Genomic DNA, 26,268 nt, shown 5'->3' on the forward strand with positions numbered 1-26,268 from the left:
AGGGAAGGGGAGTGGGAGTGACACTTTGCCCTGCTTCCATTGGGAATGGAGGAATGTTCATAGAGGAGATAGTAGAAGAAGCAGATAAGCACCTGGTGTGGGAACCAGACCACCACAAAAACGTGGAGGTGTCAATAGGACCTGAACTTCTTGCTGTAGTGCTGCCTTGATGCAGAAATATGGTGGTTAAATATCTTTCAGCGAGGCTGAGCACACACCATTAGCTCCCTAAATGCAGCAGAATCCACACTATCACTGCTAGCAACTAACACTGCTAGCAACTTGTGCACCAGCTGATTGCTGGGCGTGTAGAGTTGTTTCCTGTCCACACGTTCCGTTATCGATGGCTGATGATGGAGCAGTATTGGAGGAAGAGGAGGAATAGTCTGAGCAGGAGAAGCAGTAACTGATGATGATGAGGACAAGGACACTGTACTACATGTGGATGCGGCCTGGTTGCTGCAAAGATGGCTAGGAGAAGGAGAACACTCTAAGTTGAGCTAGCTGATGGCCACTTCTATTTTCCCACAGTATAGTTATGTGCTGCAATAGAGCTATGGTGCCTACATTTGTTTTTGAACGCCCATGACTTATTTCAATCCTTCAGATCTTGCACATGCCAATGCTTTTGTCTTGGAGAAAAATTGTCAGATGGGAGATACTTATACAGACCTAGCAGCAGCGGAGCTTGGCTTAGGACTGGCACGTTTTGAGTCTGCACCCACATTATCAGTGGCATCACCAGTTTCTGAGCTGACCATAAAAGCTCCCAATACCTTGCTCTGTATTTGCCCTGAGTGCCTCTTTCGCTACCACTGCCTTTACATCACCACCATGGCTAGAAGTGCCACAACTACCACCATCAACAACAACGCAGCTATGCATGGGATCTCCTGTCTCCTGAACCTCCTCCTCTTTATGGCAGTCCAAACACTAACTGTTCTCTGTTGTTGCAAGGAGGAGAATGTTGTGACCTCTGGCTTCCAAACACGGTGTCAGACTCAGAAGTGACATCCACATCATCCTGCTGAGACTAATAGGAGGAGTGAGCCATCCAGTCCACAATCTCATCTTTTTTGTCCTCAATAATAATGTGGCACCTATCGAAAGCCAGGGAAAACTGTGACCTACTACTAATACTGGCCAGATGACCAGTACTGGTACTGTTGGTACTACCCACATTATGACTCTCTCTCTCTCAGGTGATGAGGCCTGGGTCTTTAGTTTTCCATTTTTCAGGCATTTTATTATGACGCCTATACATAAAAAGTCACAGGCTTTCTATAAATGAAAAGTCATGGGTTTGGTACACAGTTTATTAACTGGTGCTAGCAAAATTGCAAGTGTTATTTCTCTCATTTAAAGATAGAGATGGAATTTTTTTTCTTGCAAATGAGTTTATTTTTCTTGCAGGTGGTTTAATGCAGACCTAGCTGCAAGCCAGCTGCCAATTATATTTTCCTATTCTCTCCCTATAATGTCCAAATTAGAATACATTAGTGCCTTGTGCCTGTAATAGCTTTTTGTCAGACAATGCCACATGACACCCTTCCATGTCACCACCAGCGAAAGACAGGATGGCAATTCTTCTGTCTCCACAAAAAGAGCTGCCTGCCCACTAACCCTTGTTTGGATGATCCTGGCTGTCTGTCAGCCATTTAGTCAATCAGGACAAGCCCTCCCCTCGACTTCCTCCCAATGTCATGTGATCCTACGTCTTCTTCTTTCCATCTGGTTTTCCCCACCAATACTCACAGTAAAATGGCGCTGGGCACAGTTTTTATGCGATTCGTCCAAAACGAATCGCAAAAGCCAAAGATCCCTTCAGCGAACAAGTTTTTGTGAAATTCCTAACAAATCTGATTTGTTTAGAATCGATTGTCTCATCTCTTTTGTTATCTTGTTGTCATTTTGGGGCACAGGCACTCAAACACACTTCATGCAGAGGGGCCTTTGTTGCAATCACTTTTCCTTGATTAGGAATCAGTTACAGAGGTGAATGATCACAATTTGCATACTTCCTTACAGAATATGCTGGTGAAATAAAAGCAATGCGAAATAAATGAATAATAATATTATGCTATGAGAAGAAATAAGAAAGAAATAAGTGCTTGGTGTATGGAGTAGCAAAAAGATCTTTGTCTGAGGAACATTAAAAGGATCTCCTTGTCTTTCCTGGCTTTTCCATGCATTTTCCCTGGACAGTTTCAGGCTCTGTGGAATGTTAGCTCACACCCTTTCTGTTAGCATTTGTGTCTAGACCTGAGCATTAAAGAGGTTATTGTGGAACCTTTGGTATAGAGTTTTAGATATTCACATTTTGTTCTAATATTATATAACCCAAAAATGACATTGCTTTCCTCAAAGTGAACTTCTACAATTTAATTTCATGTTGTTATTTTATTCTAAATCTGCTGAAAATTTCTGATACAGAGCTAAAAATCCCACACATAGTAAAATGCTAATATTCTGTCTGCCTAAGGCCACCACTAGAGGGAGCTAAGGTGCTATATACATGGTTATTTATGTATTTTATGTATAAGCAGTATTTAGCATGTTCCCTCTAGTGGTGGCTGCAGGAACCATAATTTCACCATTTTACTAAATGTATGAACCTTTAAGATCTGTACCGCTACAGGGAGGAGAAGACGACCATGTTTCTCAGGGGGCTTCTTCTCCTTGGCTGTGTGCTGGCCAATCGCAGCAAGGGAAAAGCAGACGCCCCCTGAGAAACATGGCGTCTCCTTCTCCCTTTACTGATGGTATGAATTAGCATACAGGGTTGGAAACAAGAATAGGGGGCACACTGGGGCAATAGAGCAGCCCATCTGAAAAAAATAAGCGATATCACATCTCTATAAGACAATCAATTAAAAAAATAAAAAACAATGGCACCCGTAAGCGAATCCATCAAAATCTGTGCTGCAAAAGCCATATGGCACTCCTTCATTTCTGCCATGTGCCCCCACAGCAATTTACCACTACATATGGGGTGTTTCCATATTCAGGAGGAAATGGGTAACAAATTATGGGGTGCTTTTTCTCCTGTTACCTCTTGTGAAAATGAGAATTTTATTGGGAGAAATTAAACTTAATTTTCATAGCCAAGTGTTTCCAAATTCTGTAAAACGCTTAGCGGGACAAAGTGCGCAGTACACCCCTTAAAATATTCTTTGAGGGGTGTAGTTTCCAAAATGGTGTAACTTTTTGAGGATTTTCACTGTAGGGGTACGTCAGGGTCTCTTCAAATACAAAATGGTGCCCAAAAACCATTCTAGCAAAATCTGCCTCCAAAATCCATATGGCGCTCCATTCCTTCTGACCACTAACATGTGCCCCGACAGCAGTTTACTAACACATAAGGGGTATTTTTGCATACTGCAGAATCAGAGTTATGTATATTGAGGTTTATTTTGCTGTTAACCCTTGCTGTGTGTTAACATAAAAGTGATTAACATAAAAAATCTACAAAAAAAATATGACATTTTGAAATTTCACCTCCATTATCCATTAATTCTTGTAGAACACCTCAAGTTTTTAAGATAGCTTTTGAATAATTTGAGGTGTGTAGTTTCTAAAATAGGGTAATTTATAGGTGGTTTCCATTATGTAAGCCCCTCAAAATCACTTTATAACTGAATTGGTGCTTAAAAATGGTTTTGGAAATTTTGTTGGAAAATTGTTACTATCTGTCTTTAGAGAAATTCTAATTTAGAAAATTGTGAATTTTCCAAAATTTTGGGTAAATTTTGGATTGTTTTATAAATAAAGGTGAAATATATTGACTCAAATTTACCACTATCATGAAGTACAATGTGTCATGAGAAAACAATCTCAGAATGGGTTGGATAAGTAAAAGTGTTCCAAAGTTATTAGCACATAAAGTGACGCATGTCTTTGCAAAAATTGGCCTGGAATTTAAGGTGACAAGTGGCTCGGTACTGAAGAAGTTAATTTATTTATCTGAGGCTCTATTATTGAGTTATGACACATTTTCTTAATATGCAAATATGTCTTGGCTGTAATGAGGGCGTCAACATTGCTCTTGTTGCACCCAAGTTGCACTACTTTCTGTGGCCAACTCTTCCCTTGCTGCTTTAATTGACAGGAACAAGCAGTAACAAAGTAGCCAGGGAGAGGTTGGCCACAAAAAACTGTGGAGCTTAGGTGCAACAAGAGCTGTGGTGATACCCTCTATTACACCAAAGGCATAATTTGCATATTAAGAAAAAATGTTGTTTAGCTACTGAGTTATTCAGTAAAATGCATCTGTATAGTGCCACTTAATTTCTTATTTCTTTGACCGGCTCATTAAGAAGGCCACACATGCTCAGTTTCATCTTTCAACTGCCTCCGTGATAGGGAGAGATGAGACACGCCCCCTTAGCTGCAGCAGAAAAGACACTCCCCTTGAGCTGTCAGCTTGATATAAATCTAGCCAAGCAATGAATAGGGAGATCTCTGGTTCCATGTGAGGTACAGGGCTGGTTCTAGATTTGTTAGTAAGAGATTGTCCTGGACTATATGATGTCTAATTTTCATTTTTTTACATTATTCATGGGATAACCCCTTTAAGTTATGTCTTGTCAAACAGTTACATCAACACTCCTCAACATTAAAATTGCGAGAACAAGAACGAAAAGCCAGAATTAAAGAAATGTTTTTTAGCCACATGAAAGCTCAAAAATAGGATCAAACTGTGCGGGATGATTGTGCGATTGCTTCTGTTTGTTGAAGTTCCAGTTATCACCACTTATCAGACATGGAGAAGGACAGAATCCTTGAACTGATAGACCTTGGTTTATCCCACCGGCAGATCGCAGCATGCCTAGGCTGAGATGTCAGCACTGTTTAGCACTGGAAGTCCTGGTGGTTGGGAGAACAATGAGGAACTAGAATGAAAGCAAGAAGTGCATAGAGGTGAACCTGTGCACGGATGGATCATCTGATTAGAAGAATGGTGCATAGTGATTCATTCTGTGCTACAAGTGAAATTGGATGTCGCATCCCAAGCCTAGGGCAGCAAACAGTGGCTACACAAACCATCAGAAGTAGTTTGCACAACATTAGGCTATGAACCACAGCAAGATGGCAATGGAGGCTGGAATTAAGGTCTCTTGGTTGCCCATGTGGTCTGGAGCCATGTGGGCAATAACATGAAGGGGCTTTCACAAGAGAACATCAAACCAGCTATACTCCAGGGATTATGGTGTGGGGTGGCATAATGTAGGGTAGCTGGACCCCTCTAACTTCCATTTTAAGTGCACCAACAACTTGGAGTTACATTGATTCGGTCATGCAAACAGTGGTATAGCTATTTCTCCATAGTGTCCAAGGAATCATTTTTAAACAGGACTACACCATGCCACATAATGCTTGTGCTACTGTGAGCCACCTGCATATCCAAAATGTGCTACTGTGGCCTGTATCATCTCCTGAATTGTCTCCCATCAAACACATCTGGACATCATTGTTTTGCAATTGCAGACGGAGATTCCATCAGAGGATCTTGATGAATCGTGTGTCCAAGTGCATTCAGCATGGCAGAACATTCCTCAAACAACTATTAATAACCTCACTGATAGCATGCCAAAGCATGTAAGTGAGTGTATTTATGCTTGTGGCGTTCGTACTCGATACTGAATAAATCTAGATATTTTTAATGTTTTGTTTCCACTTTTCAGCCTTTGCATATCATTAACATGCCTATCGATCCTGGCATTTCCATAACTCCATTACTTTTCTTTCTTGGTGTTGCAATTTCAATGTTGAGGAGTGTATAAAGTCTTAAATAAGTGGACTGGTTTTACTGACTTAAATGGGTAATCCATGTAATAACAAGCTATCCCCTACCCAATCGATAGATGGCAACTGCTAGAATGTTGGTTGGGTATCTGACCTCTGGAATCCCCACCTAAGCGACAGAATAGGGCTAACCATTTGAAAGGAGTTGCGGTTGTGCATTTATTCAAGGTCTGTGGGACTGGAGATGGCCGAGTACAGTGCTTGCTCCCTCAGGCATGACCACTGCTTCATGAGACACAAAACCCCCATTCTTATTCTGATGACTGATGGAGATCCTGGCAGGTCAGATCCCAACCAATGTATCAGTTTTGAGTCATCCAGTGCACAGGGAATAACTTAAAAGGGTTTTTCAAGATTTAAAAGCAAATGATCTATCCTTTGGATAGGTCATCAGCTGTTTAAGAAGGCACTGGTGCTCCTGTGAGCACCGTGGCCTTCTCTGTGCTCACCAAGCACAGCGTCTTACACTGTATAGGGGTTATGCTTGGTATTGTAGCTCAGCCCCATTCTTTTAAATAGGGCTAAGCTGCATCTAAGCCATGTGCACTAGAGGATAGGTCATCAGTATTTAAGTCTCTGAAAACCTCTTTAATGTACTACATGTTTATAATGGTACTCTTAAAGGGAAATAGTTGATATGAAAACACTGAACCTTTCAAAGGGTATAGTATATAGTATATAACACTGTTGTATATAACACAGTTGTCTTTTCTATCATTTCTTTCTTTTTGATGTATGCAATTCCTGATTTTGACCACCAAGTTCTACCTAATTTGATACAAAGCATTCTACATTACCTTCAACACTTCTTTAAACCATTAAAGCTTGCTTGACTATCTCCATGAATTCCCTCATTCCCATATTTGAGAAAGCAGTGTGCATGCAGGCTTATCTTTCCAAGCAGATCAAGAGTTTGGAGAATCATGTTCTACTGATAGACGTGGGTTTCATCAGGCATGCATCTCCAAGATGGCAAAGCTGCCTTAGTGAAGAAGGACTGGAACCATACCACACTGCAACAGTATCATCCTTAGCCCCACCACCTTGCAACACTAGAGTCAGCAAGCTGACCCAGGCTGTCATCATTCTTCATACAAATTAAGTGCTTCACTTGTTATGAGTGAGTGGACTGGGTGTGGCATGTGTCCTATGTATGATTGAAATAGGTGTTGCATGTGTCCTATGTATGAGTGGTACTGGGTGTGGAATGTGTCCTATGTATGATTGGACTAGGTGTAGCATGTGACCTATGTATGATGGGACTAGGTGTGGCACTGTGTCCTATGTGTGATTGGACTAGGTATGGCATGTGTCCTACAGATGTAGCAAACATTAAAGTAATTCCTGATGCTAACACACAAGCCTATCATGCTGGCAAATTTAATCAATGTACAAAGCTCTTTACACTGTTGGGATAACAGGTACACTGTTAGATTAACGCGTTTACTCACTAATGTTGGCGTTAAATCTGTATATGTGAGGGAACGGTGCCTGAGACGGTGATGGCTGACTCAGAAATATGCTACGGTTGTCAGAATTCCTAGATAGCTTCTATTAAAAGTGTTCTTTTTGTTGCCATTTCTTTATGATTGTGTTTTCCAGTGAATGTTGAAGTCACTCCAGAAGACCTTGCTCCTCAAACACCATATACTATAATACACTTCACTCACCACAGCTACAACCAGATGGTCAGTATACTGAAAAAGACTGCAGCCAAGTGTTCCAACATTGCCAAGACATACAGCATCGGAAGGAGCTTTGAGGGAAAGGACCTTTTTGTTATTGAGTTTTCCAACAATCCCGGACAGCATGACTTACGTGAGTAACGAATCAATTTTCCCAGAAATGGGAGGGGGAAAAAAAATCAAACCCACCTCATCTATTTGATCGCGTAGATCAAGCACGAAATCGAGCATGCGGTGATGTATGACATCACCATGCCGGACGGTGTGATGATGTCATCATGGCAAAGAGAGAGTATAGACGTGCTCAATCCCTGTCATACCAAGCACGGACCACGCCAAGAACCACAGCGTTGCTTGAGTAAAAAGAGAAAATGGTCCAGCTCGGTTAAAAATGTTACCTTTATTTTTCAGTGCAGATAAAAGCCAGTTACAGTCCAGTCTACACTGTTTCGGATCAGAGACAGTAGCGATCCTTACTCTGGCTTTTATCTGCACTGAAAAATAAAGGTACCATTTTAACCGAGCTGGACCTTTTTCTCTTTTTACTCGATGACGTCATCATGGACCACGTAGGATTTTGAGCTGGATCTTCAGTCAAGATGGCTGCGGCAGCCTCTACGTGATCAAATGAATGAGGTGAGTAATTTTTGTCACACCGGATTAACCCTGATTAGTGATGAATGTGGCATCTGAGGGGTTCAATGGTGCAATCGCCATTCCCCACCATTGCGCCCGCTAATTACATAGAAATATGCTTCATGAGGAAGTAATTCGTCACAAAGCAAATCTTTTTTTGTTGTTATTTGGCAGCCAAATCAAATTTTAAAGAACTTTGCTCATCTCTACTTGTGACCACCATAAATCCGCAAGGAAATAATCCTTGGATTTCTCTTGTGGATCCTCGCAGGCGGTGATTTTCACCTGATCCCTTCCATTTGATGCTGATGAATTGCTCGGGGGTGTGGCTTAGCCAAGCGCTGCTGGTCTCCAGTTGTAGCTAGAGCAGTAAGTGGGAGAGCTCCTGCTGCGGCCAGTTGCCTTACATATAAACACACGTTTTTGAGAGGGAGGACATGGCTAGGAAATGACCTATGTATATTAGTGGTCTCCATCAGAAGGCTCAAGAAGACTTACTTAAATTTTGGGTGTTGCTGTCAAAGCAATTTCATAGTAAGTAATACTACATTAAAAGAATAAAATGCATGCTTTCTTAATTTCTTTCACAGTGGAGCCAGAAGTTAGATACGTTGCCAATATGCACGGCAATGAAGTCGTGGGCAGAGAGTTACTCATTTATCTGGCGCAGTATTTATGCTCTGAATATATTCTTGGAAATACCAGGATCCAGACATTGATCAACACAACCCGAATTCACCTTCTGCCTTCCATGAACCCAGATGGCTATGAGCTGGCATCACAGGAGGTAAAATGTAAAGTTCATTCGGACAGTAAGCTTGTATGGGCAGAAGTGAACACAATTCTGATGAAAGGAGAAAAACTAAAGTCATCATGAGGCCCTCAAACATATCATTGCACATTTTACCTTTTACTATATACAAACATTTATTTTTTAGAGCAATGTAATTGATAAATAGCGGCTCACCCCACTCCATTTGTGGATCTAGGTGCTCATGTACTAGGACTGCCCCACAGTCTTTCAGAGGTTAAAATTGGATATGTTTGTAGTGGAACAGGCACTCTATCACCCGGACTGTTAGTCGAAAGTTGTATTTATTAGTTGTCAATATGTAGTAGAAAGTATAAAAACAGAGACATATATGAAGTAAGAGCATATATATAAACCTGTATATAAAAGAAACTACTAATACCTATATCATATAGGGCCTATCTAATTGGTGTCCGGTATATCCCAACAGATACCTGCAGAGGACTGCGTGTGTGGGGGCACTCGGTTGGTCTGCTTTAGATATATCAAACGTGTGCACACAGATACTAAAACAGATATTAAACCACATATGAAAGGGTAAAAGGGTATAGTCGGTCACGTGTGATCTGGCGGGTCACGTGGTGTCCCACGTGATCGGTTTTGTGCCTGAATTTCATTGCTCTGTTACCGGCTTGTGTGTGCTTGGTCACGATAATGTATTCGGTAGCAAAAGATCCTCAGGGATAACGCAGTTGGCCGATTGCTTATCCCTGAGGAACCTTTGCTACCGAATTGACAACTAATAAATAACAACTTTCGACTAACAGTTCCGATTTATTTTTTAGAGCCAAGAACACTTTGTGTGAACTACCAGAAAAATCTTTTCCTGAAATCATAGATTAAGAATTTAGATTATGTAGATGTCTAGATTTATCTAAATGCTCTCATCTCCCAGGGCGCTGGCTACAATGGATGGACAAACGGGCGAATGACAGCTCAGAACATTGATCTCAATAGAAATTTCCCAGATTTGACAGCAGAAGTGCATAAGATTATGAAAGTACGCTCGGCACGAGTCGATCATATGCCGATCCCTGAGTCGTATTGGTGGGGTAAGGTATGAAGGATTTTGATTTTTATGCAGAATCTTACAGGAATACTGTATTTTAGAATTTTATACTTACCATATTACAGTTGATTTTTATAACCTTTCTTCTGGTATTAGTTTAGCATTTTTACAGAGGATTTTATATTCTTGCACTATATTCTATAATCTTGTATTTTTATACTTCTTGTATATTATTTTGTCCTTATATTTAATTTTTAGGTCCTTAAATTTATTGTATAGAATAAAAGCCAGGTTCAGACAAACACACCAATCTGACCTGATTAAATAATTTTGCTTAAAAATATTACCTCTTATTGGGGGATTAACCATTTCTATATCAATGCAGGAATAATCCAATGTATCATCAGCATTGTGTATTAGCAAATATTAGGCTCAGAGGCCAGGGTTCTCTGAACTTGGGCCTAGTTGTGCAGGAGGTCTCTCACACACATTTTTCCTCCAAGCTGATTCAAACTAGACACTCTAACATAGATACATAGAATGTGTCGGCAGTTAAGAACCATTTGACCCATCTAGTCTGCCCAATATACTAACTCCTACTAACTAGCCAGGAGCAGACCTGGTCCATCACCCTGGTAACCTAACACAATTTGATAAGCTGTTAATTATATGTTGTCCATATTGTGCTATTAAGTGCATCATCTCCTTTGATGATGCCCTGGCTCTCAGCTCGAAGTAAACACCTTCATCTCTACTGCTAGTTATTAGAGCCTGCCCTGTTTTTGTAATAGTAAAGAAGAGGCATAGATGAGGAAAAAAGCAGCGCATGCGAACTGTAGAGAGTGGAGATTTTGTAAGTGATACATTTTGGACAGCCCCGTCTTGGTCAGGTGGTTTTATGACATTCTGTATGCACTGGTGCTGCAGCTAATGGGTAATGTCTACGTGACATCAGTGGATGTTGTGAAATTCGGGCACTGGAAGTCATGTGGCTGGCTCAGAGATCTGGAAAAAGGTGAGGATTTCAAAATTTAAGTAAATTAGGAAATTACTTGGGGTGCAGTATTAGTTTGAAAGCATGTTGTAAGTCTAGGACAATCCATTTAAAATAGTTTTTAACCCACCTTTTTAATATCTCACTTCTATACTGAGATATGATTAGTTAAAGTTACAGGCCCAAGGCCTGAAAAGAGATTCTGACGATAACACATTCATTTTGGTCAGTTGTAATATTGTCATCAAATCCAGTGATGTCACCACTAGGGTTGAGCGAACCCGAACTGTAAAGTTCGGGTTCGTAGCAAACTTTAGGATTTTTGGACCCCGGATACGAACCTGAACATTTCAGTAAAAGTTCAAGTTCGGTGTTCAGCGATTTATTGGCGCTTTTTGAAAGGCTGCAGAGCAGCCAATCAACAAGCGTTTAACTCTGTGCATGGCTGTGATTGGCCAGTGCAGCATGTGACCCAGCCTCTATATAAGCTGGAGTCACGAGGGAGAGAATAGGAAAGAAGAATCTATCTGTTATCAGAACTTGTTAACTCTGCGATCTACAGCGATTTTGTACCCTGCCCTGAGCCAATTGACACAGAAAAATAACGGCAGCCATTTTGTGCAAGTTCAGTGCACCAGCACAACATATGTGCCCGGGACAATAATTTAAACCTGTTCTTTTAGTTCAGTGGGCAACATATACCCATTTTTTAAGTGCACCTGCACTGCATATGTGCCAGGGGAAGGCAAAATAATATAGGGAATCGTTCTGTGAGTTCAGGAACCCAAGGGGTGACATATTCACATTTTCTTCTGTAAAGTACAATCCAAGTAAATCCATCTGTCAGATTCTGTGGGGACAAATTTTTATTTTGCTAAAAAGTACATTTGTGCCCTGCACTGCATTTGTGATAAGTCTGTTACATGCAATAAATACCGCTGTTATATTCAGGGTTTAAAAAAACACCCATTTTGTGCAAGATAATAAATTTTGGGTCCTTTGCTGCATTTCTGACAGTCCAATACAAGTATTAGATACTGCTGTTATATTCTGGTATAAAAAAAACACCCATTTTGTGGCAAGATAATACATTTTGGGTCCTTTGCTGCATTTTTGACAGTCCAATACAAGTATTAGATACTGCTGTTATATTCTGGTATAAAAAAAACACCCATTTTGTGGCAAGATAATACATTTGCGGCCTTTGCTGCATTTCTGACAGTCCAATTCAACCAGTCAATACTGCAGTTACATTGTTGGTTGACAAATTTTTAAAAAATTGGGACCGTGAAGTAATTGCATAAAATTTGCCTGTCACACTGTTGTGAAATTTTTCCTCTTTATGACACCGACACTGCCTTACTGTTACATTGTCGCCTAACATAAACCATCTGTTAGTTTGGTGGGTAAACGTAAAGAATGAGGAGAGTGAGAAATAAGGGAAGTGGCTCAGTTCGTGGTGCTGCTGGTGGAGCTCCAGTTGCAGGGAGAGGACATGGTTGATCTGTGCCAGCTACACGCACAAGTGAAACACCTTCCTCAGGTGCGAGTAGGCAACAAAACCTTCAGCGGTATTTGGTAGGGCCAAATGCGGCTCTACGAATGGAGAGGCCAGAACAAGTACAGGCGATCATAGATTGGGTGTCTGACAGTGCCTCCAGTTCCTTCACGTTGTCTCCCACCCAGTCTCCTGCTGAAAGATCAAAGTTGGCACCTGCAGCCAATGTCCATCAGTCTTTCACCTCACCCCCTTGCAAATCAGCCGAGCAGTCTGAGCCCCAAGTCATGCAGCAGTCTCTTTATACACAAACATGTAAATTTCAGAAGAAACTGTGGCTTGTTCTGCACAAGGAACCAAAAATTATGTGTTAATGGGGGCAGAATCCCTTTCCTTATTTATACACACACACAAGTGTTAAATGTAAAAACAGTGGCTTGTTCTGAACAAGCCAGGAAAGAAAATCCCTTTTAATTGAGAGCAGAAGCCTTACAGTGTGGATGTGGAAAGAGTAGGATAATAGTGGCATATGGCCACCATAGGAGAGGCAGTGGTAGCATAATAGCATGGAACAAACAAAGCAGTAGGTGTATATGTAGCTGTTTATTGGTAGTAGCAGTAGTGGTGGCTGTATAGTAGTAATGGTACTGGCAGTAGAATGATTAGCAGCGGGGAGTAGCAACTGCGGTGGCAGCAGCAGCCAGACGGTATGGACTCTGGGATGATGAGGTCTATGTTTTGCGCTCAATTTTCCTGACATTTTATTATGAGGCCTATAAATGAAAAGTCACAGGTTTCCTATAACTGAAAAATCACAGGTTTGGTATGCAGTACTAGCAAAAGTGTATTTTCTATAATTAAAAGACATAGGCCCAATTAAATAACCTCCCTTTCTACAAACACATTGCACTCTGATGTTGACAATTTATTTTGGTAATAATGCAATTTTAGTGTAAAAATGTCTTTGAACTATGCATTTAATAGCACAGTTATAACTGCAATTTTTTGTAGTACAATGTCTTTAGAAAAGTGACAAGAAGCTTAAAAAGTCGCAAATTACGGTGCACATATGCCGTGCACCATATTTTGCATCTTTTTTTATGCCACAATAGTGGTGTAAAGAGCTTTGTATTTCTCCCTCACAGTACGACCAGCCCTTGACTCCCTCAAAGCTTTCCCTAAAACGTTCCCTGACCAAATTACCTAAAATTTACACAATTATATATCTCTATTCTGTCCCTACAGTGTCCCTATCACATTGCATTAGTGGCTTGTGTCTGCAATTGCTTTATGTTAGACTCTGCCAGGCACATCCTTTCAGGTCAGATGCTGAACAGAGTACGGCAATTTTTCTTGTTCAGCATAAGGATTTTCTTGCCATCTGCCCACCTGATTGGCTAATGAGGCTGTCTTTCAGCCTCTGAGCCAAATAGAGCAAGTCCCCCCAGCCACTTCCTCACAGTGTCATGTGATCCTTCATCTTCTTCCCCCCTCATGGTTTTCTCACAGATATTTACAATAAAATGTTTCTGGGTAGTATTGAGAGAATCAAAGCATCCAAAGCGGAATTTGATCTGAAGTTTAGGAACAATTAAATTTGCGGCAAAGCCAATGGTGGCTGAAAAAAACTATCTTATACTTACCTCATCAACCTGATAGCAGAGAGGCCGCCTGCTGAAAACCTGCCAGGACCTGCGGAAGTGTGAAGACATCACCACGTAATCACGCTGGCCGTGCGGTGATGTCATTGGTGATGATGTTACTGCTCCTTGACATACTATTAACTAGATTATTAATTGTTGTCTGTAGAATGTTCTGCCGCGCTGAACGCACTTGGGCATGAAAATCATCAAGATCTGGTACTGTAGTTCCCTTTGCGATCTCCAGCCAGTGGCATCCCAGATGTGCTTTATGGGAGATAAGTCCGGAGAGAAGTGTACATGAAGACAAGAGGGGTCCGGCTAACATACATTATGCCACACCATATTCCCAGGAGTAGGACCAGTGTGACGTTCCCTTGTGAAGGCCTCTTCATGGTGTTGCGCACGTGGTCTCCAGACAAATCTCTTGCTATCATTGTGTCCGAGACAAAAGCAGGATTCATCACTGAAGGGGCTAGACCTAAATTCCAGCCTCTATTTCCATCTTGCTGTGCACCATGATAGACTTTGAGAGCAGTTGTGAAAGGTCAATAGAACACCTGTAGCTGGACACACTGGCTCTTAGATCGATGTCATGCAAATGCCTTCTGATAATTTGTTGTTTGCTACCCTAGGCTTTGGATGTGACATCCAATTGCACTTGCAGTACAGAATGGATCACTATGCGCTATTCTACTAAGCAGACCATCTATCCGTGCAGAGGTTCACCTCTGTGAACCTTTTCCTCTCTTTGAAGGATAAGTACACCTTCGGAGGCAATTTTTGTTTATGATTGGATTTACTCATTTGGGCTAAAAATCATTTTTTCAATTGGTCTTTATTAAAAATATTGAGCCGGTCCTTCTCAAAGAGTTAACTGTTTTTCTAGCTGTGTAACTAGTACTTTCACTTTTTGCCTGTTATCTAATAAACCTTATCTCTAAACTACTAAGATGTCATAAACACTTATTTAAGCCAGGTTCTTATCAGTAAGATAAGAACTGAGCTATAATGAGTGCTAATAATGTCATAGAGCAGAAAAAAGGAGCACATCAGCTTCCTAACTGACAGAAAAGACAGAAAATCCAAAGGCTGCTGCTAGAGCATCTCAGCTCTGTACAGAAAAACTGCTCCATATTTTTAATAAAGACCAATTGAAAAAAATGATTTTTAGCTCAAAATAAGTACAATGCAATAATTTTTAAAAAATGCTTCCAAAGGTGCACATAACTTTTAAAGTTTGTTGGTAGTTCTCCCAACCACGGTAATTCATTCTTTATGTTTCTATAGTTATTAAAGTTCTGTTTTTCTGACTGCCTCTAGGGGGAGCCTTTAAGCTTACCAAACAATTTTATTTACATGGATGGTCTAAAGCTCCCCCTAATGGTTGCTGCAAGCAGCCAGATTTTTTTTTACTTCATGTATATTCAAGCATTTGGTGCCCTTAATCATAAAATATTGCTCTTATGGATATAAAGTGATATTAAATAAGTTATGTGCATAGACTTGGACCTGTTCAGTGGTCATTTTATTATGGGCATTTGTTTTTTTACAGAGGGGCTGTGCACGTGATTTTGGCTTAGGTATGGTGTCTGCACAGTATTTCCATTACCACTATTATGTACATCCGTCTAATCTGGCATGCTCCCTGACTCATTGGCTGCCAGGCTGAGCTCGATACTCATTTTCTTGATCTCATTTAAATTCATTCCAAGTTAGAGAGAACTTATAATAAGTTCAGACTTCTGTGTAATTCAACCTTGATAATCCTGAACAAGGTATGAAAGCCATTTATGCGATGATTAAAAGCAATTATGGAGATTATTCAAAGAGATGGAAACAATTACTGCGTCCATTCACCACTGAACTGTCATCTGCATTTTTCCTCCTGGGTATTCACATCTTAGATTATTGAAGTCTTTGTGAATGCTCTTTTCCAGTCTGTGAATGCATTTTACTTTTTAATCTTTCATATAATATACTAGCAGAAGGACCCGGCTTTGCACGGGTATATTTTATCTATTTCATTTAATGTTTGTGTGTGTCATTAAAAAATATCGACAGTATCCCCCATAAAAGTGACGTCTACAGCAGCCGCCCCTTTAACAGTGAACAGTCCTCCACCCCTTAACACTGACCCCCCCACACAGTGCCCCGCCACATGTCGTTGTGTAGCCCTAGCATAAAGCTGACCTACAGCAATGAAGCAATGACCTTCACAGCAGCCCGCCCCTTTAACAGTGAATTTCACAGCACCCCACTCCCTTGACAGTGACCTCCTCAGGGGCCCTCCCCCTTAGGGTACTTTCACACTTGCGTTAGAGGATTCCGGCAGGTGGAACAGTCAAACCGCATGGTTTTTCACCCCCTGGATCTGCTAGTCCGTTGCCAGAAATACCTTCCGGATAATTTTTTTCCGGATCCGTCGAACAGATCCGTTGAAAGAATGGATCCGTCTCATCCGTTATTATCCGTTTTCAAACGGAATGATGGATCCGGTATTTAAATTTAAAAAACTTCAAAAAGAAACAATTTAGTATGCAAATTTTACAGTGGCTATAAAAGACAACCGAAGGTCACTTACCCCTCAGATGCTCCCTCAGAAGCTAGCAAAGATGATGCCCGACCACATTCGCTTCAGATTTCAGGCTTTAATCCTTGTTTTCCGCTGGAGAAGACGTCTTAGAGCCAGACGGCGCCGTCGCTATTGGGTGTATAAGACGGGGCGCTTTTGAAGTTCTGTTTCCAGAATTGCGGAATTATCCAGACAAGTTTCAGAACTACTTACGGATGAGCGTCAAAAGTTTTGACAATCTGTTACAAAGGATGTCACATCTCATCGAAAGACAGTACACCACTTTCCGTCGCAGTGTTTCCCCGGCAGAACGACTAATGCTTACCATAAGGTAATTTTTTTTATAAATTTAATATATTGCTATTTTATTTTGGTATAATTATTTAAAGTTGCTTTTCCTTGTTCAAATGTCCCAACCCCATCTTGACCATAGCTCTTGATTGCACAGGACAAGGGCTATGTAGGCTCTGCATTAGTATTGTTCACTGTGACTTCAACGGCTTCAATGGTCAAGATTCTACTCATAGCTCGACCATTAGAGACGTTCACAGCACTGTGAGCAATTCTAGTCACAAACATACACCTATCGTTTTCCATGGAGAAAACACTGGATTCACAAAAAAATTATCTTTTGACCTATGAAAATTACAACAGAACAAATGAAAGCATTTAACTGTGGTATGTCCATTTTAAAGTCCCAAACAAGTCTGTCCAATTTATCTAGCTTATAATTTATTTTTTGTTAATGTTTTTTAAATATTTACATATTTGATCATTTTTAATTAGTAACATAGTAACATAGTACATAAGGCCGAAAAAAGACATTTGTCCATCCAGTTCGGCCTGTTATCCTGCAAGTTGATCCTTTTTTTTTTTTTTTTTTCTCCTGATAAATTTCCGGCAACAGGAGAAAGTTTTATGTCCCTCCATTACCAGTTTCGCCTTGGAATATCCACTTTTCCATTATTGCTTGTGTTTTGTGGGAGCAGTTGCATGCAAAATTTAGCCCACATCCAAGTAGGCAAAAATGGACGTAAGTTGCTGAAAATTTTTATGAGGTGTGCCAGTTTCCCAACTGTATTGGGGCAGTAGACGGGAAACATATTCATATTATCAAGTCCCAAGGCACTGGTTCTGGGTATTATAACTACAATTTTTTTTTTCAATCATACTAATGGCCATCGCTGATGCCCAATACCGTTTTGTGGCTATCGATGTCGGGGCCTACGGAAGAACAAATGATTCCATTGTATTTAAAAATTCTTACATGTGGCGATGGCTATATAATAGACAATTTGATTTCCCACCACCTCAGTCACTACCAGGTACAGATGCTCCATTCATGCCATTTGTGTTGGTTGTTGATGAGGCCTTTTAATTGAGTGGCAATCTTATTAAACCGTATTCCAGCTGCGGATTAAATGAAACGAAACGTATATTTAACTACCGCCTGACCAGGGCTCGAAGAATGGTTGAATGCACATTCGGCATTTTGGTTGCCAAATGGAGAATATTCACAAAACCAATTCAAATGAAAGTTGAAACAGTCGATGAGGTAGTAAAGTCAGCTGTCGTGTTACACAACTACCTCCTCACTAAAGAACCCCAAAATGTCGAGCAGATACCTGAAGACAGCGAGATTGCCAGTATTGAAAACTTTGGACCACAGACAAGTGTAGCAGTTTCAAGGATGAGAGACTCCTTTGCTGAGTATTTCTGCTCCGATGCAGGAAGAGTGGACTGGCAGGACCAAATGATTTAACTGATTTGTGTTTTATTTTTTAGGAAAAATGTATCTAATTTTGATTTAGTATTGATGCTGTTTAGTTGCGTGGTTATGTGGGTGGGCAAAGTTGAGTGTATTGATCTTGAAATGTGTTTATTAAACTGTTTTTTAAAAACATACATTGAGTATTGGTGCATCTATTGATCTCCCCACAATGGAGGAGCGACACATACTTGTATCACTCCACCAGCGCTGTGAGAGTGTGTCAGGCCTCTCTTCTACACACTACTCCTTATCCACAGAATATCCCCACGATGGAGTAGAGACAAATACTTGTGTCGCTCCACCAGCGCTGTGAGAGTGTGTCAGGCCTCTCTTCTACACACTACTTCTTCTCCACAGAATCTCCCCACGATGGAGAAGCAACAAATACTTGTATCACTCCACCAGCGCTGTGAGAGTGTGTCAGGCCTCTCTTCTACACACTACTTCTTCTCCACAGAATCTCCCCACGATGGAGGAGCGACAAATACTTGTGTCGCTCCACCAGCGCTGGGAGATTGTGTCAGGCCTCTCTTCTACACACTACTCCTTGTCCACAGAATCTCCCCACGATGGAGGAGCGACAAATACTTATGTTGCTCCACCATGATGCTGGGAGATTTTTAAGGGTTCAGAAATAACCGATTTTGAATCCTCATGACCATTTAAACAAAAGACAAACAAATAAATTATCAATACAAATAACATTTATTAAGAATAAATAAAATTATATAAAATGTGAATATATAAAAAATAATTTTAAATGGTATAATTTTTTTTTACAGTTGCCTGTATAAAGGCTTGGGGAAGTTGAAGGGTGGGGGGTGGAGGGCAGTTCGCGGTTTGGGACCCCTCTGTCCGGTTCTTCTGCCACTGTGGACAAATAAGTGCGTGTTTGGGGAAGTGCAACAGAGGTAGTATTTAAGGTTAAGGATTGGGCAGGAGAAGGTTTTTTTTATCAATTGTCTTTTTATTGATGGTTTTTCCAAGAATAAACACGTACATATGAAAAAACATGACTTCGGAGTACATTACTTATGGTACAGAAAAAGAATCAAGGGTAATTGAGCAGGAAAATAGCATACCTTTACATTGAATAAGTCTGAGAAAGTACATATACAATAATCATGGATGAGTATGTACTGTAAAAAGCGCCTATAGGCTACTAAAGTAACAAAGCAACTGTATTCGCATTAACTATGCAGAGTTATACAAAATTTAACGTAATAAAGATACAGACGTACAGTGGGGAATGACAAGACTAGACACATTAGGGTTAGGATGAAGGGAGTAAGGTGAAAGCTCAGTCAGTTTGAGACATCAAACACCATGTCCCATTGCTTCCAAACTTGATCAAATTTATCCACCGATGCAAGCAATGTAGCTGACATGTGTTCGAAGCGTCTGACTTCTAATACACTATTTATGAGGTCAGCTCGTGATGGGCAATCCGTCCTTTTCCAAAATCTTGCTAACAAACGCCTAGCTGCAGTCAAGATGTATAACATTAACTTTAATAGGTGTTTCTTCAAAGGTATGTGTGGGATATTCAGCAGATATATGTAAGGATCTAAGGGGAACCTCACCTCAAACAGACTATACAGGATTTCTTGTACCATACTCCAGAATGGGGTTAGAATCTGGCATTCCCAGAAGATGTGAATATGTGAACCCTCCTCCGTGTTGCATCTCCAACAGCGATCCGAAATGTCAGGGTTAAACTTATGTAACAACTGTGGAGTGTGATACCAGAACATCATTATTTTGTAGGTGTTCTCTCTATGAATAGCACAAGTAGATGTCATCGCAGCTCTCTGCCAGATTATCCTCCAATCATCTACTGAAATAGAACGGTGCAAGAGGGACTCCCATTTAGACATGTACGAATGACGGATAGATGCAAGAGAGGCCGGGGAGGAGAGGAGCACATATATTTCGGATATAAGACCCTTAGTAGACTCTGAGAGCTTACACATCTTCTCAAAAGACTTGGGGATAGATACTTGTCTTGAGTGAAACAACGTAGTAAACAAATGTTGGATTTGCAAGTATTGATACCTAGTGACTTCCGTAAGTGACCTAGAACTTCGAAGTTCATCTAATGAAAGTAGTTGCAGCGTCCTATAATCAATCATATCTGCAAACCTAAACATTTTCTTGGCAAACCAAGGTTTAAAAAAGGACACCTCTGACCCAGCATTGAAAAGCGGCGTAAACAGAAAAGATGTCATGGAGGATTTCCCAGAAACCAGAGAGAAACGGTGCTTACAATATTGCCATACTTTGTATGTATGTAGCATTGGACCTAACAAATCTGGTAATTGAATTTGAGGAATTGGGGACCACAACAAAGAGTTAGGGTGTATTGGAGCAATCCACAATTTTTCGATTTCCACCCACCTGGAGTAAGCATAGAGTTTAGACCATGCCGGTAATCGTCTAAGATGTGTGGCCCAATAATACTTGGCAACATCTGGAACTGCCAATCCTCCATGAGACTTCAGGGCCATAAGGGTACTACTAGCTATCCTGTGTCTCTTCCCATTCCATATGAATTTAAATATCCCAGCCTGCAATGCCCGAAGCTCCGTCCCTGGTACATGGACCGGGAGGGTCTCAAATAGGTAGAGTAATTTCGGCAAAATAGACATTTTAACTGCCGCTATGCGGCCGAACATGGATATGGGAAGAGACATCCATTTAGCCATTTGACGCTTAAGTTCCTGAAAAAGGGCAGGAAAATTATGAGAATATATAGAAGAATACGTTGCCGCCAAATTCACCCCCAAATAACGCAAGGCAGCATCTTGCCATCGAAAATGATAATTGGATCGTAATGTAGCTAGAACGTCTGCCGGCACATTCAAGGGAAGAGCTTCTGTTTTCGAGGAGTTAATCTTATATCCGGAAAGCCGACTATATAGTGTTAACAAACCAAATAAATTGGGCAGGGTAATATGTAGGTCTGATAGAGTAAGTAGAACATCGTCTGCAAATAGAGATATTTTATATTCAACTCGGTTGACCATGATTCCATGAATGTCTGGGTGGGATCTGACTGCTGCAGCTAAGGGTTCAATACAAAGCACAAACAGGAGAGGGGAGAGCGGACATCCCTGCCTGGTGCCGTTTTTTATCGGGAAAGGAGCTGAGTTTGCATATGGCAATTTAATTGTCGCTGTAGGACGGCTATATAGTGAATGAAGGGCTGAGAGAAAGGGACCAGAAAATCCAAAAGCTTGCAAGGTAGAAAACATAAACGACCAACTTAAGCGGTCAAACGCTTTTTCAGCGTCCAGGCTCAATAGTAATGCCCGATGGTGCTGCCTATCGACAATATCTATTAAATTGATAAGTTTTCTCGTATTATCTCCACCCTGACGGCCTCTCACAAAGCCAACCTGATCTGAGTTTATCAGTTGCGGGAGCCAATGCGCCAATCGGTCTGCCAACAGCAGGAGAAGGGGTTTGACGAGCAAGAGTAGGAGGTAGTGGTGAAAGAGGTAGGAGGAAAGTAGTGAGAAGGAGAGGGAGAAAAGTGTTGAGAAAACAGCTTGGAGGTTTGTGGGATGGGGAGACTGGGATGGGGATTGGGTGAAGTATGGGGGATAGGTGTGGGATTGTAGATAGGTGTGGGATGGGGGAAAGGTGTGGGATGAGGGATAGGGCAGGGACAGGGAAAGGGGTGTGGGGCAGTGTTGCACTTGACGCAGTCCACTTGTCTTCTGGCCTCAAACAGCTGGTCGGGCATGAACAGTTCCATCACAGGGAGCAACGATCTCAAATAGTGATGCACCGGACTCATTTGCAGACGTCTCAAATTATCCTCCAAAGCGTCAACTCTATTTGTGAATCCTGACAAGGACTCGTAAACGAGCCTTGTGAGATCTTCATAGTCTGCCTGACGGTTCCTACCAGTCCTCTGGTGACACATGAGGGCCTCATAAAGTGGGGTTAATGTCGCCATTGTTGCATCGCCAGAGGGCACAGGTAGGGGAACATTGACGTCCTGACCAGTTGCTTGAGCTGGACGTGAGGGACCCGCTGTGGCAGGCCCCTCAGGGACCACTTCATTACATTATAGAACATAATTCATAGTCTGTATAAACATAATATCTTAAGTTCGCAGCTCTAGGGTTCTTCGTAGGAACCCCAAGGCGGCAGCGTAGCAATATGGCCGCTTGCGGGTCCCTCCAGATCCACTCGGGCGCCAAACTTCCTCGTTGAAGTCCTTTTTGTAGCGGTCCCTGATTGACCGCCACCGAACAATAATTGTATCGCCTGGAACAAAAAAAAAAAGCAAAAAAATTGATTAGTCTTTCGAATACATAATTTTTTTACATTAAAAATGGTTTACTATTTAATTGCACCTGCCACAAAAACCATAAAAAAAAAAAAGGTGTTAAACTATCGGTGGCAGTGACCCACATCAAATAGACGGTAGACCACTTTTGAGCAATAAAACATACGTGTATGCTATCTACAAATGAAATACTGTATACTTACGGCACTCGTCTCGTTGACTGTCTCCGAGGTCGTCCCAATTTGGTACAAGGGCTGCACATATCTCAAGCCAGAGGAGCCGTGTTGCATGATGGTCTGCGTGGCAGCGGTCGGTTTGGTCTCACAACGGTGGTGTTTTCTCCACCATCTGGATGAGGAGGTCATTGTCAATAAAAAAAACTCTGACGTCCTCCTCATCCGTTCTGGTGGAGACTCGGGAACCCCAAACAAAAAATAAAAATAATTAACATACCGTATTTTTCGCCCTATAAGATGCACCGGCCCATAAGACGCACCTAGGTTTTTGAGGAGGAAAATAAGAAAAAATATATTTTGAACCAAAAGGTGTGCTTTTGGTGGGTTTTGAACTAATTGTGGTCTGTGGGTGGCACTGTTATGGGGGATCTGTGGATGGCACTGTTATGGGGGATCTGTGGGTGGCACTGTTATGGGGGATCTGTGGGTGGCACTGTTATGGGGGATCTGTGGGTGGCACTGTTATGGGGGATCTGTGGGTGGCACTGTTATGGGGGATCTGTGGGTGGCACTGTTATGGGGGATCTGTGGGTGGCACTGTTATGGGGGATCTGTGGGTGGCACTTATGGGGGATCTGTGGGTGGCACTTATGGGGGATCTGTGGGTGACACTTATGGGGGATCTGTGGGTGACACTTATGGGGGATCTGTGGGTGACACTTATGGGGGATCTGTGGGTGACACTTATGGGGGATCTGTGGGTGACACTTATGGGGGATCTGTGGGTGACACTTATGGGGGATCTGTGGGTGACAGTTATGGGGGGGATCTGTGGATGACACATATATAGCATCTTATGCTATGTATCATCCACAGATCCCCTCCGTAAGTGTCCCTGTAGTGAATGACCCTCAATACACCGGCTGGGGCCGGCATCTGCTTTTATAATGACAGCGGGGCCCGTGCAGTGACTATTCTACAACACGGGCCCCGCTCACTGTATAATCGTATCTCTAATAGTTAATGGTTACCGTATGTACATATATAATCGCATAAGGAGCGCTGTGTATTACCGGTACTTACAACTACAAGCGCTCCCCGAGAGGAGGGAGGAGGCAGGCCGGGAGGACAGGCGCTGGCAGCGTGAGTCATACGTCATGTGCCCACGCCGCCTGCTTCATTCATAAAGTGGGCGGCGCAGGCGCGTGACGTATGACTCACACTGCCAGCGCCCGTCCTCCCAGCCTGCCTTCTCCCTCCTCTCGACGAGCGCTTGTAGTTGTAAGTACCGGTAATACACAGCGCTCCTTATGCGATTATATACATACGGTAACCATTAACTATTAGAGATACGATTATACAGTGAGCGGGGCCCGTGTAGTAGAATAGTCACTGCATGGGCCCCACTGTCATTATAAAAGCAGATGCCGGCCCCCAGCCCCTCCTCCATCACAGCTGATACACCCGCCGTGCGGCATAGCGGCGGGTGTATCATTGAAAACAAGGCAAAATCAGCAGCATTCGCCGTATAAGACGCACTGCTATTTTCCCCCCACTTTTGGGGGGGGAAAAAGTGCGTCTTATACAGCGACAAATACGGTAATGTTTTAACTATAAAAATTAAAAACACTTTGTTTCATAATACTCCCACGACCCAGACCGCCGCATGCCCCACGACGTCCTCTGGCAGAGGATCGACAACCTCTTTGAGAGGCAACGGGACGAGATGGCTTTAAAAAACAACAACAATTTTTTTTTTTTTCATAACATACAATAACATATCTCGTTGAGAAAAAAATAATAATAAAAAACCTACCGTTTGCTGTCCTCCACCCCCGACATCCTCCTCTCTTGGACTTTCATGGCCGGGAGGTATCTCCTCCAGAGATGATAACTGAGAAAAAAAGAATTGAATAAATTAGAATAATTACAGAAAATTACAGTTTGGGAATGCTACTCAACTTGACATACTGTATCATGTCGGCGAGGAGGAGCCTGGCCTCACTTGAAGACGATGTGCCTATAGAAAAAAAAAAAATATAATATTTGATCTTTACTGAAGACAACAGACCCACGAAAATATTACTTACCTGTCATTTTTGCACAAAAAAAATAAGGCAGAGGGCCTACAAAAACCTGTATGGCAGGCTGGCTGGTGAGTGACCGTCTGGTGGGCTGTCTGGCCTGTTTTTAGTTTAAAAAAAATCTACAATACAATGCAAAAGCTTGCTGCAGTATTTTCTCTGTCCAAAAACCGTACAGTGACTGAACTGAAGACATCCTGATGCATACTGAATGGATTGCTCTTCATTCAGAATGGATTAGGATAAAACTGATCAGTTTTTATCTGGTATTGAGCCCTGATGACGGAACGCAATACTGGACAACTTTGACGCAAGTGTGAAAGTACCCTTAAGGCTGGGTTCACACCTGAGCGTTTTACAGCGCGTTCAAACGCGCTGTAAAACGCTCAACACATGAAAACCAATGCTTCCCTATGGGAATGGTTCTCACCTGGGCGTTTTACAGCGCGTACGATCGCGCTGTAAAACGCCCGACGCATAATCAAGTACTTGAGCTTCTTTGGGGCGTTTTGACGCGCGTTTGTGGCCATAGGACACTGCAGTCAATCACACAAACGCGCGTTTACTATTACAAAAAACGCGCATAAAAACGCGCGACTAAAACGCACGTAAAACGCGCGTTTGAGAAACGCTCAGGTGTGAACCCAGGGTAACAGTTACCTCCCTTAACAGTGACCTCACAGTACCCCGCTGCCTTAACAGTGACCTCCACAGCAGTTGCCCCTTTAATAGTGGCCCCTGCCCCCTTAACAGTGACCTCCACAGTGTCCGCCCCTTTAACAGTGACCTCCACAGCAGCCTGCCCCCTTAACAGTAACATCCACAGTGAACGCCTCTTTAACAGTGCCCTCTACAGCACCCTGCCCCTTTAATTCTAGGGCTACATGACGACATTTTGTCTCAACAATTTTTATAATGATAGTCTATGGTGTTGTACTGCGACATGCAACATGCTGCGACTGCGACATGACAGTTGCAAAAAAATCCATCCAAGATGGATTTTTCTGTGACTGTCGCGTCACAGTCGCAGCATGTCTCTTGTCCCAGTGCAACACCATAGACTATCATTATAAAAATTGTTGCGCGACATTGTTGCAAAATCAATGTCGCGCGACACATGTAGCAGTGTAGTTGTGCACTATGTGTCTTGCGATCGCGTGACACATGTTGTCATGTAGCCCTAGCCTAAAGCTGACCTACAGCAATGAAGAAAAATGACGGTTGTTATGGAAACCTGGAATAAAACTGTGTATGTGGAGACTAAGGGCTGCGAGCTTATATTGG

The 26,268-nt window shown here is 42.0% G+C and overlaps 1 protein-coding gene across 1 annotated transcript in view; it reads left to right on the plus strand.

Annotated features, from left to right (window-relative positions):
• CPZ (carboxypeptidase Z) overlaps nucleotides 1–26,268 on the plus strand; it is a 155,539-nt gene that overhangs the window by 43,462 nt on the left and 85,809 nt on the right. Inside the window, exons 4-6 of the mRNA XM_044295799.1 lie at nucleotides 7,408–7,623; nucleotides 8,717–8,913; nucleotides 9,833–9,994. Of these exons, the coding sequence (XP_044151734.1) occupies nucleotides 7,408–7,623; nucleotides 8,717–8,913; nucleotides 9,833–9,994 (575 nt within the window). The remainder of the gene's footprint in view (nucleotides 1–7,407; nucleotides 7,624–8,716; nucleotides 8,914–9,832; nucleotides 9,995–26,268) is intronic.

This window comes from Bufo gargarizans, chromosome 1 (assembly GCF_014858855.1).
Source record: "Bufo gargarizans isolate SCDJY-AF-19 chromosome 1, ASM1485885v1, whole genome shotgun sequence".
Taxonomy (NCBI): domain Eukaryota; kingdom Metazoa; phylum Chordata; class Amphibia; order Anura; family Bufonidae; genus Bufo; species Bufo gargarizans.